Source organism: Colletes latitarsis, chromosome 6 (assembly GCF_051014445.1).
Source record: "Colletes latitarsis isolate SP2378_abdomen chromosome 6, iyColLati1, whole genome shotgun sequence".
Lineage (NCBI taxonomy): Eukaryota > Metazoa > Arthropoda > Insecta > Hymenoptera > Colletidae > Colletes > Colletes latitarsis.
The window spans coordinates 18,008,925-18,029,878 of record NC_135139.1 but is presented as its reverse complement, the minus strand read 5'-3'; the positions used below and the strand labels follow the sequence as shown (position 1 = coordinate 18,029,878).

Sequence of the window (20,954 nt, the reverse complement as noted above, 5' to 3'; positions counted from 1 at the left end):
GTTGGTTAATACAGTGACGAACGACCGCGAGTTAAACCGTCATTCTTCACTCCTGATTGCTGCAGAAAACCTATAGTTTTAGAAAAATATTTGATCGATCACACAAATATCATCGTATATCGTGTCTTAATAACAAAATGATTTTATTGCTGGAGGAATCACCGTCACAATCAAATTTAATTCGAATAAAAAGCTTCTCGAAGATCATGATTAATTTTTCAAGCGATTGTACGACCCGATATTTTTGGCCTGCGTCTACCACAAATTTTATACGCGCTATCCACGCAACGTGCTACGAGTACACTGTATGGAAGACGGTGTTGGAGAGAATCGATCTCTAGAGAGTCTGGCCGAGTGTGGGTGAACGTAGACATAGGATAAAAATGTCTCGACTACATTCGCTAGAGAATTCTTGGAGTGCGGACCTATATTGGATGAGATAAAATTTTCTAATTAACGGTAACGAGCAACACGATGAAAGATGAGTTTATATCGAGATGAAAATTCCAGGGAATACGCGCGCATAAACTTTTTATTGATCGTCAAACCCGTACTATTTTCAACGCGAAAACTACCAAATAGGGTAGCAAAGCAAATCGATAACATAACTCGAATCGAAACTGGGTTAAAATTTCATATAAATCCAGTTCTTTTGTCAATGTAATATTTTCTATTCGATTCGACAATTTTTACCATTACTGAATTCCATCGCCAATTGTTAGAAGCGTGTTTGCTAAATTCGCTGACGATGCATACACAGCACATGATTCATAAACAAGCAACGGAGATTAGTTTCGCATGACTCGGCTTTCATCGCGCCGATTATCTCATTAAGAAAAGAGGAGCGGGCCTCATCTCAGCGTTTTATATCATCAAGAAATAATATACGTCAATTAATTTACGTTGTGTGCCAGAACGGCGTATTACGATGAACAAATAAAATCAAACATGAAGTATGATCTGATTACGATAGAAACTTTCAAACCGAGGCTCGTTAATCCAACACACAATTGCTGCTTACAAATTAATTTATAAAGCGTAAACTTATTTTACCTTCCAGTGTTAATAACATTGTATAATTTAATATTTCCCGTTATTTTATTTAATCTACTTTTTACTATAGTACAACTTGTACTCGTTTCCCTAAATTTTATACAACAATCCCTACTGTATCAGAGAGCTACTGTTTACACTGATAATAAATAATGGTTGCACGATTATCGTGATACAAATGCTATTAGAAGTTCCCAGCGTCTTCGAGTAAAATCTTTGCTTTCAGACAATGTTTCGTGTCGGTAGGCTTCAAACACAATTTACTGGTATTGTTTTAGCGACGAAAGGGTTAACGGAGGAGCGTGTACCCTTAAAGAATGGAGGCTGGATGAAGTGTCTACCCCTATTCACTGTTCCAGCCACTCAAGAACAGCAGCTACTTAGTTCCCGGAAGTACTCGATGCGCACTGTTCGTTAACACTTCGATTAACATATAGCGCAGTAAGCAGAACCCTTCCATTTCGCAACTATTATAATAAATGAAATCTTCCGAACTATTAGCAATTAATTAGTGATATAAATACGCAATTTTAAAGATGTCGATGAAGTATCGCGACATTTATTTCTTCCTGCATCTGTGTTAGAAAAAAAAAATGTAAAAATTTAATCGAAACACCAATTAAACCCTGATAATTATATCTAATGTTAAACGGTTCCAGGTTACAGAGCGTTAGATATGTAGCTCCGAACGAGTATATAAATTCGGAGATTGACTCGGATAGATTACGCGGAACAAATAAATTTTTCCCATCTTTTTAGCGTCTACTAGACGTTATAAAATTACATAGCTCGGCGAATAAAATGATACTTAGTGCGCCGTGCTAATTAGCGTGGTGTACGTCTGCCGCGAAACAGCCCTGCAACGTTTCCGCTCTGCGAGGAGAATTAAATAGTCCCTGGCAATCATCCTGTGTCGCTTCTCGTAATCGCCTTGCATTCCTGTGGTACGCAAAGGCAACTGTCAAGAAATTGCAACATCATTTAATATAAATACCGTCTAGCAGGAAATCGTACCGTCGAGGGAAAATTGTGGTCGCGAATAATGAAAAATAATAAAATTAAGGGAAGAATAAATTACGGAATCTTAGTAATATACGGGATTTTACTGGTTTCGCGACAGGAGATACTTTAAAACGGCATTTTATTAATAGACGTAGTTACTGCAAGTCAGAAAAGAACTAACGTCAAATTTAAACGCTTTGAAAGTACAATAGAGGAATACGATCCGTCTGTTAAGGAAATCTTGTAGTTGAAAGGGTACTAACATTAACATTTCTACCGCAAGACAATAAGAATTACAGCCTGCCGAGATTTACGATGGACGTTATTCCTAATTTCACTAACCACACCGTGGACCGTGAATTGTAAAACGGAATGACGAGTGTTTTCGAATTACGATTAAATTGCTTTTCAGTTATATTTAGAGTCTGCTTTCACGGTGACACACATGCCCAAAGAGATATCGCGGCGTAAGGTAATAAAAGCGGAAAGAAAGTGTAGATAATGTAATCGAAACTCGAGCCTGAAAAGTGAGAAAGGTGTATAATCTCGTATAAATGAAGACGCGCAAAAAAACGACGTGGCAGGCTAGTCGAAGTATGCCAAGAAGCTTCAATGCCGTCTAGAAAATCGGATTACTTCGAGTATAAAGTACGTGCCCCGAAAACCTATGGAGCTCCTCTCGATCCGTTCCACGCCGCCTTGTTTCTCGGTGATGAGCATGTTTTATTCATGCTCGCCATTCATGGCGTCTGAACGTCCAAAGATTTACTACTGTCGACGATCGCGTCGCGTCACGGATTTTAATTTTCCGCGCGTCGTTCGCGGCGGCGATCGAATGAAAACAGCTGACGGCTTAACGATCGAGCCTAAACTTGACCACGATACTCACAATCGCTATACGATTACCACTTTCCTCTTGCGGTAATAGAGAAACATTCTTATCTGTGCAAAAAATAAAAAATAAAATTCGTATGTCTTGTCGAAGGTGAGAACTTATCGATAATTCCGACGATACTTGTCAAAATCGATGTAACTTCTGCTATTGCGGATTCGATGTGCAATAACTGTCGCGATAAACATTAAATATTTTATGTTTCCCCCGAGTAGGAGAGTATTACTCCGTGGGATCACGTCTGAACTATCGGGATAGCTTAAACGACGCACGCGAATCACGAGACCTTCCTCGTATGTGATACCGGTCCCTCTGACCTCGCCTTGACCTTCGCTTACACGTTGAACTTCACTAGCCACGGCGGGCTTCCACGTAAGAAACATATCGATGTACTGTCTTCGAGCATCCTCTCGCGCAACTGGCATTCCCTCCGGTCAACCTTTACGGAATCCTGTGAATCGACGATCGACCGAACCAGGAACTAACCGCGATCCTCGAACACGATTTAGTCAATGGCACTTATGGCCTCCTTGGAATTGACACGGTTGCGCTTACAAACGACATTCCCTTTGTACCAAGTTCAAGGCCATTTTGTTCTCTTCGAACCCTCAGAAATTCAGTGATTTTCCGCAACGAACCTGGCTCGTCAAAATAATATAAAAGATAGTCTTTTCAGACACCATTAAAAAACAGTAAACAACTTTGACGTTACCTTGAAAAATGGAGAAAAAGATTTATCTAACCCTGTCAGATTCTACGTGATAAATGGTAAGGAAAGTCTTCCTAAATTAATTCTCAAGATGCGAAAATAAATCTAGACACGGACTAATGTATTTTGACGAGACTAACAAAATAAACACTGTTACGTTGCGTAATTTTTCATTGTGGAAACGAAGTCTACAAGTTGAACTTCTTCAGCCAAGAAAGGCTTCCATGTAAGGAACAAATAGATTTATAGTCAGTTCTTCGCTTACTTAAAGCTTTTTGCGTAAATCGAATTATACAAATACGCATATTCCTTATTTACATTTTCAATCCTATTACAAATATTCAGTTTTCAAACGATGTTCGATTATGGATCCGCGGCATCGGGAATTATTTCCGGCGCGCCAGACAGCGACAGGTGATTTTTTCCAGCGAAAGTGCAGAGTTAATTGGCAATTAATCGAGTGCAGAAACTTCCACGACAATTACCTACTCATTAACCGAGCGCGTTTAAGATACTCTGTCGATAGTCATCTTAACGATCAGAAATACAGGGGATTCGGTTAGACGTGTAAATTACGAGCAATTAGGCAAATTAATTGAAACTGATAGAAATTTCTGGACAAAGGAGTGTTTTCGAGGGTTTCTGGGCATCCGTGAATTTGCATACGATCGACGAGCCTTGACCAAAAGTATTAATTAACGAGACGGAATTATACTTCGCGTACGAAATTACAAGGGATGATTCGACCTACTAAAATAAAACGAAAGTCAAGACTGTGGAAATTGCGTTCAGACATTTTTACTTTCGCCGTTTTAATTCCTTTCTAGAGACATTATTTGCCTACTGAATTTTCAATTCATGGCCAGTTCTCTGCAGAAAGGCTGACCAAAAGAAGGCTATGCATATTCGGTTTTACACTGATGCATTCGCGAACTGAGACGCTTCGTGGAGCAACGTTCGTTCCGGACTGTGTGCTTCCTTTAATTGACCGTGTGCTTTCCCTCCTCCTTTGCCACGAACCACCACGATGGTTCCCTCCTATCTTTGGCGTTTTCTTTGCTGGGCGGTTAAACCGTGCACGCAATAAGTTGTGTTTCCTCTGGTTGGAAAATCGTGGAAACGGTCGAGAGACGACCAAGGGAACGAGAAATTGCTTCTGTTCGAGACGCCGAGAAGAATTCTAATGGCCGACAACGTGCACCAGACATTCATTTTCCGCTCGTTTTTATTTTCAGTCCGATTGATTCTTTCTCTGCTTGAACGTTACCGAACCTTTTCGACTCTGGATTGAAATTCTGATAAAATAATACATGATACAAAATTTATTACACAAACTATATAACAAAGAAAAAATACAATTTTGAAGGAACTGTAAAAGTGATACTTGGAAATGACACTTGCAAATATTAGGGAGTAACGTAGATAGAAGTGTATTTATCTGGTAAATTCGAAATATAAAGATAAAAGTTTATTATTTGTCATGAGACGTTATATGAAACATTATGTTTAATTAGTGGTGTTATTGTAATTAAGTGTATAATGTATAGCGCGAAAGGCAAGACTCAGCAATCAGCCACTATTAAATCTAACTCCGATTGTAAAATACGAGCAATATCTTAAGTGCCCCAGGATACAACGTCTAGATCCATTAATGTTCAATCTATTTATTAATGATATATCTACCTTGAACAGCAAATCGTTATTACCTCCGGATGATTTGAAAGGATTCAACACAGTAAACTCTGAAAGAGACACTAGACTCACAAATAGATCTTATCACATTAAATACACGGTGTCGAGTGAAAAAGATTACATTCAATATAGATAAACGGGATATAATGAAATTTGCGAGGAAGAATATGTCGTATACTTTTCACGATAGCCATAATGACAAGGTATCAATTCACAGAATGTACAAAGTAAGATCCGAGAGTTATTTTCGACTTTTTCAATTTCAAAGAGTTCTTAATTCCATTCTATGTTTTGCAATGTTATATTGCATATAGAAACCAACGTCTACGTGGAATTTGTTTCAAGGTTCAAGAAAATTGCAGCGTCCGCATAGAAACTTCCACGCACGCAGAGCTCGGAAGTTGTTTATTTATTCATTACTCTAACGGGGACAAAACCCCTTTGGTAACAGGTAAAGCAGACGAGATATAAATAAATAAACACAAGGATACGATGGATAGACGCGTACAGGTACGAAAAGCTGGTATAAAGATGAAAGAAAAGAGACAAAAACAATGTTGACCGTGATTAGCAAGTACGTGTGCATGTCCTTTATTGAGAACGGAAAAGACGACGCGTTTGTAGGAAGATAAGAGGAGAAATCAAGCGATAGCTATACTTGTTACCTAAAAAATACATAAACGATGTCTGCACTAGTTTTCAACGCTCTAAACTTATCAACGAACGTCAAACATTCGGAACGATTTATCAAAGAATCGATAGAATCGCTCGTAATCTAGTTGAGAAATCCTGATCCGTAATTACTTACAGTTTTATACGAATAAGGCGACCTCGAATGCTAATACGGTCCCTTCCCGAGGAGAGAAATACAATTCCAGCAATCTGTCAATCTTTCGCAAACTGTTTTATTTAAACTGCACAGGCCACAAGCCACCGTAATAATCGATACCGGTTCGAATGGACCATTAAACGGAATCCTGGTGCGCGTAATCCTCAAGTAGGTCTACGTTTTATCAATGATTCACCGTCGCGAAGCTTCGTCACACCGGCCTCGCGCTAGGATGCAGGTCGACACGATTCGTTTCGAATGAGTAATCGAGCGTGCCTTCCTTCCGTGTAACCGGTATTTCGACAAAAATCCGATCTTGATAATAAATCGAGGTTCAAACATTCTCGCGTTCCGGAGAAGCTGCGTCGACAAATTGGTCGAATTCAATCGATGCGTTCTACTTAGACGTACGAGGGATCAAAGAATACAAGATCGATTATTCTCATTCACTGTTGAAGCGCGACGATTTTTCATGCAATAATTCATGGAATTATCGTTGGTAACGAACGATAATTCTACGGTGTTATGCAACCTGTCGACGTGGCTGTGTTAGATGGCAATTGCGACGCTGCAACTCGGGGTACGATACGTTACAGAATGAATCGTTACGTTTGTGGTCTCCGATCGAGAGGACAGTTTGATAACCACCTTGAATGCTTTTAAAAAATTTGACTTACTCGTGTATCCCCTAACTAAAATCCAAATATTCCAAACTTTACCTATTTCTAGACACCCTGGGATGTCTCCCTTTAAAGCTGATCGATCGACGACTCTTTAGTCCTCGTCGAACCGAAATTTCTCGAACGACAGTCGGACAAAGGAGGAAGCGAGGCGAGCAGGATGGATTTCGACGTCGAAGGAGGCCAAGTTCGTGGCCGGCCTTCGTTTACGCGATTCCAAGCGAGATCGTGACTAAGAGCCGAACCGAATCTACTTTCGATCGCGTTCGGCGACCAGCAAACGCGATGCTTTATCCGCGACGGAGAAACGACCCGTTGGATTTCACCGACCTAAAAAACATCCGTACGTTTCTTTCCTGTCGTCTCGTGAATTTCAACGATAAAGCCGGCTCGCGTAGAATAGAATGCTCTCGTGGCAAGAGGCCTTCTCGAACCGTGCTCTTTTACCAATCGCTTGGACTCGTTTCGGAGCGCAAGATCGCCGACTCCGGGATTCCGTCGTATAGAAATCGTCGACACCGCGCGTTAACAATACCGTGAAATAATGTCGTTTCTTGCCGCCAAGACGATAAGTGCGGCTTCTTGTGCGTTCGTTCCGATCGTCGTGCCCGTTAGACTCGGTTCACCTCCGGAGACGCTTGTGTAATTTCGCGTAACTCGAGCAAGACTTTGTCCCTTAACTAAGGACGTCTATGCGTCACGCTTACGCGACAATGTAAACGATTACGCGAGGAACCGCGTTGTTCCTAACAATATCGAGCGTTTTCGTCCTCTCTCGAGAACTCGACTCAAAAATACCATTTACACTCCTGTCTGTAAGTCACCGAAAATTCGAACGTAGAATAGAAATCGAGGGAGATACTATTGAATTGTCGATCGTTGACTCTGTTAAGCTTGATCGTGAGAAACACTGAGAACGAGCTTTTCTATTCTACAGATTTTTAAATCGTTCGGAAATCGAAGTACAAAATTTATAATAAAGTAGTAACTTAAAATGATTAAATGTACAGAAGAGATATGATAAAATCTTCTGAAAATTTAATTGTCTACATTCAGCGAGAGAAAATTGCGAGACTCTGTAGAGAATCGTTTCTTTGGATACCACTTACAATGATGATGTTGATTATTACTACAGCTGGATCGTGTCTATTACAATTATAATTGCGATGCAGCATTGTGTACGTTAAGACCTCGCTTAACGCTACCCCATTTAACGCTGCTAGTATGAAATACACGCGATCAATTAGTCGATACGTTGTAGGTCTGGGTGTGTTGTAGTTCTGAGCTGTGGGCAACAAAGTGACCGATTAATAGCACTTGTCATTTCTTAAGAACGATTTATCGAAGGACGACCACCTGTAGAGACTCTAAATGGTGGTAGTGAAAAATCAAAGACGCGAAGAAAGAAGCATTGTGCTAAAAGTGTTAAACTTACCGTACCCATATTATTTTCTAAATGTGCAAACGATCGTAATAACGATCGACGAAAATCTAGAGATCGTGTCGTACCTTCCTAACGTGTCCTTTGAAAAATCCTCAATCACAGTGGTCTCCGACGAAGCCACGACGGTCATGGTAGAACTCCTCTCCCATATCACAGGATTCACTAATATTTTCTTGTCTGGAAACCTTGACTACCTCGTCCCGTGCACTGAACCCGATATTATCACAGTCACGCTATTTTCAATCTAGCAAGATTTAACCTGAGCTAAAAACACCTCACCGAATAAAATTCAAGCTCCGGAATAACCGTGGAGTCACGAGAATCGAATATTCGGGATCACTGTCGAACGCACAAAACACACATGTTCGATATTCGAAATCGAAGTCTAGCAACGCCGCTAATTAACGGCGAACGATGGGTATATGTTAATGAAAATAGAAGGTTGCGGTTCACGAGGCTATCGACTCAATATTCATGGAGTCCCGGAGCCTAGGTCAGTAACGAACCGCCTCTCAGAGTGCGCGGAAACGACTGACTACCTGTTTAGAAGGGACTCTGAGGATCGAAGCACCGCGACGAATCAAGGATGTCACCCTTGAAGCGTTATCGCCTACGGCGTACCACTCGATTCGCTTCGACGAGTTCCCTCGACCTTCGCGGCGAGTATCCTTCACCCTCGATGTCCCTGGTACCTCTGTCCCTCTGCATCGCGCCTCTCCAGCCGTGTTACGAGCGTTCCTTCGACTCCCAGAAGAGAAGAAGTGGTTCCCCCGAGCGACGAACAATCACGGTTCGCGAGAAACATTCTAAACCGAATTACGGCCGAAGACTAATCGCTATCCCTCTCGCTGGTTCCACCTGCAACCGATCCGGTCTTCCGCGGCGCGCAACCACTACTTCGTGATCAAAGGAGGGCCGTGAAATGAGCAACTCGAGTCGCGTCACGCGAGACCCCGGAGCAAGCTATGCAACCGCGCTGTTGAAGCCAAGAAGAAGAAGATACGACTGAAGGTGCTCGCCGGCGTTCAAGGCGCATTCACCTTGGCTCCACGCACCTGTGTGCACGCGTGAGCGAATCTCTGCGCTCTCTCTGACCATCCTCGTCTGGCCAACACGAATTTTACGCTCGCCTCGCGAACCGGTAACGAGTCTCGCGCCGCTAAGGGCTTCCGCAAACCTTGATCTTCGCTCTCGAGACGTTTCGGACGTCCGCGACCCGCGATCGAGGCTCAAAAGTCCTCCATTGTCGATGGATGACCGACTCGAGACCACGGAAGATGTAAAAGAACGCGAAATTAAGCGAATTTTAGTTCGGTTCAGGCCATCTCTGGGATCTGAGTATTTAATCGCACGATTTTGAAACTAAGTCGAGTGGAGACTATTTTTAAAATTAAAATTGCATAAATTTTGAAATGTATTTATTACTCTTCTGGAGAAGACGTGGGAACTTTTCGTGTAACATGGTATCGATCGAGAACTTCGCTTTCTTGCGAGATAATTAATTCTCGGGATGCTTGTACGATCTTTAAGGCCTTCGTCGCTCGAGTACAGTCTCTAGCTAGATGGAGGACAGATATAAACATAGTAGCAGCGCGTCTTCATAATGCTAACAGAACGTTGGAGCAGTATTTCAAAGGATACGCAAGTTCGGTTAAGCTTAACACGTTCCTGGACGCGTGATTCACAGACGATCCACTATCGTAAGCAGAACTTTAATCAAACGGACAAGCATGCTCCATGGTTAATCTTGACTTGAAACAGGGGAAAAGCAACACGAAATTACGAAGAATCTAACGGATTATTAAGTATTCTCTTCGAAGTATACAGGAATAATATACATCTACGCTATACAGAAAATTACTGTTAATATAGAAGATGAAATTACGATCATATTTTCAATTAATCGATATGTTATCGTACAAGGATATTGGTTTTTTTCTATCACGTTTTGTGACTATTAATGTCATTAACCTCTTGTCGTACAATGACGAGTCTGACTCGTGACAAGTTCTTAATGTCAAGTTTAACAATTATGAGGCTACTCATTTGTCATCAAGTCTCATATATTAAAGTCAATAGATTTTTACTTCTTGTACGAACAAATTTAAACGAAATTAGATAGTATACGTTTACAAAATTATTTGAAATTAAATCGTACGTCAAGGGGTTAATAATACCATAAATTAAGTACACGCCCAACCATGCTTTTATAAAAGAAAGTTCTCCAAAGTGTTTAAACATTAGAAGAAATCGATGATGCTTAAAATATATAGCTGCACTTGAACCACCATTCATTTCAACCTTCTTTAAGATAATGACCTGTTCGCGTCTATATTTTCTTCGTAGATAATATTGAATAAACCACGTCCACGAGTGGATCGCGTTCCTTTAACACGGACATAAAGTCACTGTCGTTACAACGTGTCTCTAACGCATCAATTTGTAATAAACACAGCGGAGTTGCAACACGTTGCATTTCACACCAACGTGCAACAACAATTTGCGCGTAGCTCTTAAATTTCCATTAAGGTATGTTTCTTGCAAACTATTTAAAATTTCCGCGATTCGTCCCGGCGACGAGTAGCCAACGCGGCTTTTTATCGGCGCGTTGCAAGAAATCGTTGAAATCCGTGTGCTCGAGTTGAAGATTTCACACGTAAGTAAGCCGACAAAGCACAGGCTCGTCAGAAAAGGGCAATTAAGCTCATCGAAAGGAGTCCAGACGAAACCTTAAATAACATCCGAGTGCAATTAAAATGCCGTTAATCTCGGTAATGAGAGCGCAGGCGTTGACGGAGCTTTAACGCAATTACAATATACGGTGCACAGTCACACTCTGAATGCGATGAAACTCGAGATTTAAATAACGTCTGCGATCCTGTCCAGTGATACACTTCGATCCGCCCGCGTGGAAAGAACCGCCATTGCTGATCGTAAGAATTTTTCGGTTCCTCGAGAAAACAATTCTATTTCTGGATTCTCGATTCCCCCCAAAAACAAAAAATTCTTCGCGATCTCGAGAATTTAAAAAAATATAATTTATATACGTGACTATATAAATTAGTACCGATGGCTATCCCAAACAAGAAATCTGGAAAATAAATATTTACGAGGCAACGAAAACCGTGATGGTCTGCGATACGATCTCTAACTCGATGTTGCACTTTTAAATCGGAGTGGATCTAAATCTAGTTGCATTTGAGGCAAAACGAGTTCGACGTACGAAGCGCCAATTTTATTTTTGCATCTCTTTGATGCTCCCTGCGATGGAATGTTACTTGACGAAAGTTACTTTCTAAATTTGTTTGATCTGTGAATACTTTCTGCTTTTTAAAGTGTTACTTTAAGAAAAACGATAAATAATCTTGGTATGTAGAGCAGTTAATTTTATGAAAAAATACAAACGTATAAAATGTAAATAGAAATGTTCGAATCGCTAGCTTTCATGAAACATTTGGACCCTCTATCCGTCCAAAAATTTGTTAACCAAATCCATGGTGATCCTCCACGACCGATCAGCCAGATTAATTCGCGATCGAAAGTCGCCCGACCGTCGCAATTTCGTCAAACTCGTTCCCCGTCGAAGTTCACGCTCGAAAGTGTTTTGTTTTTAAACGAGAACGCCCGTCGATTTTTGCACGGGAAACAAAAAAAGACCGTCGATCCTGTGTATTTTATGAGCCTCGGCCTACACGAGGAGACATTTATTGAGCCATTCGTCGCCGTGACCGACGCGCGTCCAATTAATGCACTCCGAGTGTCCACCGATGCGTTAATGGCGGGTTTGCAACTTTCTAACGCGATGCAAGAAGGAAAAAAGACATCGCGGTGCAAATTTATAAAACATAAAAGACCAGCATTAGATGAGCATTCGATGAGCATTCGAATTCAGGGATACGTACGATCAGAAACTGACAAGATCGATACTATATTTCGATCGCGAACGCCCAGCTGCAAAATTTTAAATCAGAAAGAAAGATGGAAACAAGTCATCTGTTTCAAAACGATAATTATCGAATAATCTTGGAACGTTTACACGTGTCAATTTAGTATCACGAAACGAAGAATACCTCGAAGTATGGTCGCGAAAGCTTTCGTTGTAATTGCTAAATGTTTTGTTGGAAATGACCACCTGCAGCTTTCGGCGAGAGAAAGACTGGCTACCTGACATTATAAGCCTGTAATTCCTTCGCACGCTTTCACTATTCTCTACTTTAATGATTTAAGTTCATTAACAGGTACTTCATACACTTTTTGCTGCAGAACACACCATAGAAAAAAAAATTTAACGATGTTGGATTCGAAGAATGTAGAGATCAAGCTACAAACGCAGTACGAACGATCTATCTTCTGGGAGAATAAATATTAAACCACTGTCGGGGGCTTCTGCCATAGTGAGCAGTTTCAATGGAAATCAGGAATTCAATCTTACATTCAAAGAAATGTTTTCTAAAAGGTTGTAAAAATCATTGTTCAAAAATTCGAAATGTCCATTGGTATCTGGTAGAAAATAGGGTCCAATTAAAGTAATATTCATTAACGTTACGCTAACAACCGAGATATTCCAATGTCATTCGTTCGTATAGTCGTACAACTTTAGAAGTCAGCATCTCTCGATAAAAAATAAAGAGGAAAAACTGCAAAAGAAGTTCGAGGAATAAACCACCGTTAAATCCCCGTGTAATCTAAAGAGCGACTTGACCCAAAAGCAATATCAAGTCAGAATATTTCGAATTGTTTCACGGTTTAAAGAAGCGTTCGATAGAGTGTAAAGTAATATGCAGATTACATTTAAGAAGCATTTCCATTCCAATCTGATATTTCGTGCGTTGCGACTTAACATTTAAGTGAAAAAGTATGTACGGTGTGCGCGTACGAAAATACTGGTCGACAAGATGGTTAATCGGTTAACGGAATATAACGGAAATGTTTCATCGCGTTAGGTCGTTATCTCGATGGCACGCACAAAATGTACGTAAAAAAAAATATTCGCTTTCACGATCGTGACAAGCTAATTTTACTGTCGTGACTCGGTCCGCGAAATGCATAAAAGTTATAGTTATGTTTTGGCAGATTACAAAACACGTAAAGTAAGACAATTAAATTGAGATTAAGTTTGAAATCGACCAAGCTAAAACAACTATAGTGTGCTAAAATTATATTACAACACTCAAACTGGCTAATGAATAACACACTCTGATAATGACTGTAGGCAATTAAAAAATATTACTTTGAACTCGTTGCTAGATTCGAGATAATAAAAAAATCTCGATAATTACCATCGTCCCGATTAACGTATTTTGTAAAAAAAGGATTTCTAGAATGAATTGGAAGAATGTTAATGCTAAACCATTAAGTTGTCTAACACGGTTAGTTAAATAAGAGTTGTCGAACGAAGGTTGGTTACTCGAAGAAAAAATTTTACAGGCTAAAAACTAGCCGTTAGAATATTTTTGACCGTTATAAAATAATTGTGCATCTGTGGCGAGATGGTAGCAAACTGCAAATTGGCCCTTGAGCGAAAATGAGTTTAGCATGTCTGCTGTACGGGCATTGGTCGCGACATATGGCATGGTGCAATGCGTGCGTATCAGTAAAAATAACGGGACAAAATGATCTTCCACTGAAACTGGTTTTCAGAATACTCGTGATATTAATTTCAATTACCGACTGGTCTCACCCCGGGTTAATCAGAGGTATTCCTGTTACGTTAACTATCGAACGAAGGTGCCCAAAATTCCAACCGACATCGTCGGAGTAATTAAACGCGAACGACATCCGTACCTTGCGCGAGGCGAGAGCATAATTACGCTCGTGAAACTCAATCTTAACGAGAGTTAAGTGTAGAAAAGAAAATAGAGGAGTGCATGTTGAATTAAATGGAACAAAGAATGGAATACTGTAACATCAGTGTCAGCTGGTCTCTCCTACGCTCGCCATTTAAAGCAGCGTTTCTCAAACCACGAGCTCTCGAAAAAAAATGAGAAACATATTACATCATGGAATAACAAAACTTTCTTTCTAAACATAACCGTTTCAAAAATACAAGATCAAATAAGTTTCTCTCCCCTAACATTGAAGATTGTTTTCATCCCTTCAACGTGAAGCTTGGTCAATAAAAAAAAATATGTATCGAATGTTTTTGACCATTTTACACATCTGCTGAGCTTCGCTAAAATCGGCGTTTAACACTTCGGTGTGGTCCCTTGTTAGTACGAGCACTACTTCCTACTTCATTTCTGAGAAACAGCGTCATCCATCTAATTAAATTTAGGTTTGTACACACGGCCAGAGTAATTTGTTCCAGCTTCAAGGAAAAGTGACTAGAGTCGGCTTCTTAGAGGTTTCCTGCTTCCTCTTCTCTTTCACGCTTCAAGTTAAATGCTAGTGTGACTTTTCCTCGAAACGGAATACGAATTAATGTGTCCGTATATGGAATTGGTGTATTATTTAATATGTATTGGTGTAAAAATGGTGTACCCTACGAATATGCAAAATTTGGTTATTTAATTTTTTAATTTTTAATTACGAACTTTCACGAAACTCTAGCGTTCCATGAAATACAATTTTGAAAACGTTATTCCAAAGAATCCGTGAAAAATTGTTAATTATCGATGAGGTTCGTGACAAAGTAAAGTTTGAGAGACACTGGCCTAGAGCAACGCGTTTCCCGAGAAAACGGAAACAGAAGAACGAGTCATTCATTATTACTGGCAAAGTGAACTGTCGGCGTGGATGATAGTGTGTGTACCACACTCGCTTCGTATGCTATAGGCGCGTGCTCGACACTCGGATGCGTGAGATGCGTGAAATGCATTAGACCACGTGGTACGCACGTGTCTAAAACCAGTTTCACGTGAATCTAAACGGCTCCCGCGAAGCGTATTTCCCATCGGAATGTCCGAGTCACAGGCTTCCCCCTGGTCGCCTGTACGCGCCACCGATTCGTTACGAAAGTTCGGGACACAATGTCCAGAGCGACAATAATAAACGCGCCAGCAGTTGAAAGTGTACAAAATTAAGCTAACAACTACGGACTTATTATGTTCGTGTTAGCAGTCGCGTCGCATGCACGATCAAGCTGAACATGTTTTGCTATTCATCTGAAGCGAACCGCTACCAAACGGAGCAGCAATTTACTACACAGGAACTTACTTTTGCGGCACTGACACTTTGATCGTGATTCACGCGGCGCAGTGGTTAATATTAAACCTTTAAGTAAAACATTCGACACAGTAACTTCTTTCGTACCGATCAAAAACAAATATCAGTACCTTTCGATACGCTAGAACGTTAAGAAACGCTAGTTAAAGAAGACTTCCGTACTGTGCCGCGATAAAACGGAGTGACATTGAACTCTATAGGTGGTATCGACTTCCGAATTCACAGGACTTATAGCCTCGAAAACGTCTATAACGTGACAGCACTTCGAGTCAAGTGAACAGAGTGAGGTTAAGTATCGACGGCAGCAGACGACAACGTAACACGAATTCTCTGGCCGTGACAATATAATTTTGCAAAAATATTCTAAAAACACGAGTCAGAGAGACAGTCTGTGCATGCACAATTATTGTCCACATACAGAGGAACTAGTTATTGTTTTTCGCGGAGTATTTCGTTAAGAATTGGATCGGTACGCACCAGTTGTCGTAATTCTTGACTGGAAAATTCTTCTATGAACGGAGAAGGCACGTAATTCTGATAAATTAAACTATTACTCGGCTTGTAATTGGCTGCAATTCGTGGTAAAAATAAACAGAGCGAGTTGACAGCAATGCTGGCAGGGTGGCACGAACGTGCGTAGGAGATCATCTCCGACCGAGCGGATACACTATCGTTTCCCATCAAAAAACACATATTTCCCGCCAAAGGCTGACCAACGAACAGGTACACACGACTCACGCGACTCCGGAATTATGTAACTATTGTTGCACGACTCGTAAATAAAGGCTACTTACCGCTGATCGAGGCGAAAAACGTCAGGATCGCGCACACACACACGTTACACCTAGCACTGCTTAAGCCAAACTGCCGTGTTGTGGCGCTACTGTTGGTCGCCATCTTGGATCGATCGATTAGCAGTCGAAATATGCGCCGCTTTTGATTCTCGAATTGGTCCGCCATCGCGTTCGAAGAAAATGAGTGAAACGCACAAGTGAAAAACAGGATCTTTTCGCAATCATTACTTTCATTTAATCTGCACAAGATTGAAATACAAATAATAACAATCGTCGCTTAATACGCGGTTATCGTTCACACGTTTCATTCGTATACGAATATACACAGTGATTCTATCATCTTCGCCAGCAGCACATGTAGTACAAGGCAATTACACTAATAACTGAACAAAGACCAGGGACATAACGGTACGTATACTATTCCTTTGGAAAAGTACAAAAACAAATAAAAGTTAAAAAGACGTAAAATGCATAATTTATGACTATCTTGAGTGACGACGATTTCGAATGTTAGTACATTCTGTATAGCACAAACTGTACTATTTTATCAGAGTTTATATTTTTTTGTTTTTTTTTAATTTATGTAGACTTCACAGTTTAATTCACAATTTTAAATAACACACTTCTTTCACGTACATAATTTACCTACATACATAACTTATTAGGATCATTGTCGATAATAATTAAATATTTCTCAAATAGTGTAGAGAATTATATTATACAGTGTATCTTAGAAACAAGTTACCTTAATATATTTACTACTTTAAATAATAGGAAGAAGCATTACTTACAAGAGTTGTACGGTTGTGAGAAGAATCCACTACGATGGCAACAGTTTGGTGAGAAGGTGTGTTATGGTGAGTTAAAGATTAACTTAATATTTTCAAATGGATTACTAGTATAATTTGAAACTTATGATGTTTGCATTGATGTAGAACTGTTGTTCCGTAACACTTTTTTCTATTATTTACAATAATGAAGGTATTAAGGTGGCTTCTTTTTAATGGGACACCCTGTATATTAAATTAAATCCTTATATCTAGAATATTTTATCAAACAAATCACTACATTTTGCATGACTTACACAGCATAAGCTCTCATTGTTTGCTTTGCATGGAAGTTTAATACACTCTCAACTTTCTCCCTATCTTTTCTCTATGCGTTTCAGTAATTTCTAAAATTACCAATAAAAACGACTTATTTAATACTTAACAAGTATTAGAGTTCCACGCATCATCAGATTCTCACTCGTGATTGTAGCTACTCAGTTCAGACTACATGAGTCTTCTCGTATCATTATATTGCGTCAATTCCACGATTGCGATCATTATAAGGATTATCGAAAAATCGATTTACACGTAGCCTTTACTGCAAATAGAGACGCATAATTGTTACGAGGATCAATATCCACTTGCTTGCATTAAATATAGTTGCATTGTTAAGATCCACCAAGAATCACCAGCTTCATTATATCGAGTATAAATCGTGAAATAGTTTGTGTCCTGTATCTAATTATTCGAAAACGTTCAGAAAGTGTGTGCATTACCGCAAATACCGCAACCTAACGCGAACTCTTCTCCGGTTGGTGGATGTTTCACATGCAATGGGCATTCGTCGCCATCGAGTTGTTCTGCTTTTGGTCCTAATGAAACAAATATAAATGGTTATATGAAATTTTTATATTTATATACCGTAGATCGAAATAGGGCATAAGAAAGTAGAATGTTAGAAAAGAGATTGACCTGCGGGACACGAAGGTAGTTGACTTTTTGGAATGGTGGTGACACGTTGAAAGTCGTCGTGGCAGGGGGTACAGAAGTGGGTAGTTCCAAAGCAAAAGAAGACTGCCACCGAACAACAATATCGACACTTATACTCTAGAAAGTCTATCCCGTGCTTTGGACACATCTGAGCCCTTGCCACGTCGCTGCAGCCTCCACACACTAGTTCCGTGGGATCAAACGTTTCTCCGCCTACTTGTGCGTCACACCGTGCTTCACCGCCGTAATAGGCCTTTTGGCATTTGTAACAAACGTAATACGCGTATCGTTCCATCGCGTACGCGGCAGGATCCTGATGGTATTTCCCAGTTGGACCAAATATCGCTTCAGCTCTGATACGAAAAATAATATTGTAAACTTATAATTTACATTAGTTGTTCTGAACTGGTACTTACTTGTGTAACCCTTCGTACTCCAGTCGCATTAAAGCTTTCCTTCTGACGTCTTCGTACAATTCCTTAATATTAGCCAACTGCTCCATTAAAGTAGGATGTTCCATTGGTACTTTGCAAATTGGGCACAGAGAGAATCCGAACGTTATTCTCGGTCCCACCCAACGTTTCATTAGAACGTGTTTACAGCAATGTACATGGAAAACATGGCCACACTGTAATTGAATCGCTGGCGCTGCTGATAAAGCTTCCGTGAAACAAATCATACACATGTCGTCGACGTCTTGCTTCAAATCGGTGCCTGGTAAACATCTGTGAAGGCAGGGTAAACAATTTTTCTCGTTTCGAACGCCTCCACAGATATGCCCGCATGGATGCATTTTACTGCATGCATTTTTAGCGTGTTCTTGGCAATCGTGATCCGCGCAAATGTTCCCTATTGCTAATAAGCCTGTGTTCCCAGTAGTACCACAAAATCTACAGATTCCTGATGTAGCGCCAACTGGTTTCCTCGGTGACCCATCACGAAATTCTACCAATGCTTTTAACGTTCTGCTATCGGCAAGAGCCAAAATCCAAAACAGTTTCGTTCGTCCACAACCTTCGTGAAGGTCTACTTTGATGGCTTCCTCCTCTTCTTTACAAACTTGCCTTATGTGCATTCGTGTTCTTCTATGCAAATGCAAGATTCGATCACATTCCGCACATAAATTCCCGCAAACGTTGCACTGGATAATAGCTGTTGTTTCGCCATCGTCGTGATTGCTACATGTTGGCTAAATAAACAAAATGTTTGAATGGCAGACACATAGAAATACAAACAACAAACTGGTAAAAATAATTCAACACTCTTACTCTGGGCGGTGGTGGTTGACCTTCTGTACCACTCCACTGGCCAGAAGACAATCTTTCGACGTGATCGGAGTCCAAAACGCACAAGGAGGATAGAGCTAACCATAATGTTGGTGTTCGGAGACATTCCGCGGGATCACGACTCTTCTCATCTAATCTAGTGAGATTTAAAATATTTTCGGCAATAGCTGCTTTCGTTACAGACGCCCATGCATCTGATAATTTACCCTGAAAAGATACCAGTAACGAATAATCGATCAAATGCTTTCGATTGAATTTGATTTACACTTACCGATGCCATGTCTTTTAGAAGTTGAATTATCATTTCGGCTAACTTTCGAGTCATGCATCCTCTCAACCACCATCTTGATCCAACATAACTCTTTGGGTGTATGCTAGTAGCTAATGAAGCAGTCTGTAAAGCCTTCCCATTATTCTCTTTACCCTTTACTTTAACTTGAACTGTTAATGATTTGGCAATACAACTTAAGAAAACATCGAGAATTCCTGGAGTATGTTGATCAAAGTCCGCGCTATGCGCGAAACCGTTATTGGCTGCCGAAACAATGCTAAAATCCGTGGGTGGCAATCGATCAACATTAATAACACTGGCCAATGTTTCTGGCTTAATTTCAGGCAAAATTCTTTTTAAAAGGGATGTTACCTAAATAATTAAAAAATAATGTTTTCAAGCGCCACGATTAAAACAATAGATACAAATCTATAAGAAGTAGAATACATACTTGGCGCTGTACTCTAGCTGATCCAGTATGTAACAAGCTCAATAAATCTTTCAATAATCCATATTGATGTGACAGATAATACTGTCCTACGGAACTGCCACTTAAGGCAAGAACCATAGATAACATTTCAAAGCAATAAGTATCGGCTGCTTTCGGTAAATCGCTGTTGTCGCTTAACAAACTATTCGCCGGCGTTGGTGAACATAAGAGTGTTTCCCACTCTTCCCACAGGCGAATCGTTTCTTTTCTAATAGCTTGAACAATATGTGTGCAGACTTGCTTTTGTAAATGCGTTAAGTTATTTCGGCTGAACAAAATTCCAACCATATGCTCTCGAAGGTCATTGCTATCTTCCAAGTCTTCGTTAACTCCCTCGCCAGTTTCCACTTGCTGTTGCGGTTGCTCCCCTTGTATAAGTTTGCCAAACACCTGACAAAAATTAAACGTGAGAAATTGCATAAAGTCACGCGAAAAAATGAAATAGAATTAACTTACTTGAGAAGTAATTAAACGAAAAACTTTCAGCGTTTCCGTTTCGCAATTTCTCTGTTGTATCCTTTGTGCACTTAATTGTGTTCCAAGTTTTAAAATTTCCCCTTCGACTTCGCCTAAAATTCTTATTTGTCTCACTCGTAAAGAATTGTCTGGACCCTTTAACTCGAGACCCACAACGACATGACGTAAGTCTACACAAAATATAACATTAGCATTTTTGACGAATTAATATTGTAATCAAAAGTATGTTATGAAATTACCGGTGACCGGGCAATTGATCCAACCGGCTGATCGGCTTTCGATTTCCACAGTTCTTAGTTTGACCATTTCGTCCACGTTACTACCCGCTTGAAATGTGACACTGGACACCTTGTGCTACGATACAAGCGCGACAAATATCAAATTGCTGTTGTGAAAATTAAATTTCGTGAT

At 40.2% G+C, this 20,954-nt stretch overlaps 2 protein-coding genes across 6 annotated transcripts in view; both read right to left on the bottom strand.

Moving 5' to 3' along the window:
* Window positions 1-16,325, bottom strand: part of LOC143343064 (WD repeat-containing protein 47) — a 102,825-nt gene extending 86,500 nt beyond the window's left edge. For 3 of the 4 annotated variants that reach the window (XM_076767580.1, XM_076767582.1, XM_076767581.1), the window contains exon 1: window positions 8,367-8,446. In XM_076767580.1, the coding sequence (XP_076623695.1) occupies window positions 8,367-8,431 (65 nt within the window). In that variant the 5' untranslated portion in view covers window positions 8,432-8,446. Of the gene's footprint in view, window positions 1-8,366; window positions 8,447-16,259 lie in introns of those variants that run through there. The other variant, XM_076767584.1, reaches the window with a different exon arrangement.
* A 152-nt stretch (window positions 16,326-16,477) lies between these two features.
* The window catches only part of Hiw (MYC binding protein highwire), a 331,194-nt gene continuing 326,717 nt past the window's right edge, over window positions 16,478-20,954 (bottom strand). For both annotated transcript variants that reach the window (XM_076767221.1, XM_076767222.1), the window contains exons 47-54: window positions 20,783-20,897; window positions 20,523-20,713; window positions 20,028-20,456; window positions 19,577-19,948; window positions 19,288-19,512; window positions 18,436-19,208; window positions 18,002-18,372; window positions 16,478-17,901 (exon numbers count right to left, since the gene is read on the bottom strand). In XM_076767221.1, coding sequence (XP_076623336.1) covers window positions 17,786-17,901; window positions 18,002-18,372; window positions 18,436-19,208; window positions 19,288-19,512; window positions 19,577-19,948; window positions 20,028-20,456; window positions 20,523-20,713; window positions 20,783-20,897 — 2,592 coding nt within the window. In that variant the 3' untranslated portion in view covers window positions 16,478-17,785. The remainder of the gene's footprint in view (window positions 17,902-18,001; window positions 18,373-18,435; window positions 19,209-19,287; window positions 19,513-19,576; window positions 19,949-20,027; window positions 20,457-20,522; window positions 20,714-20,782; window positions 20,898-20,954) is intronic.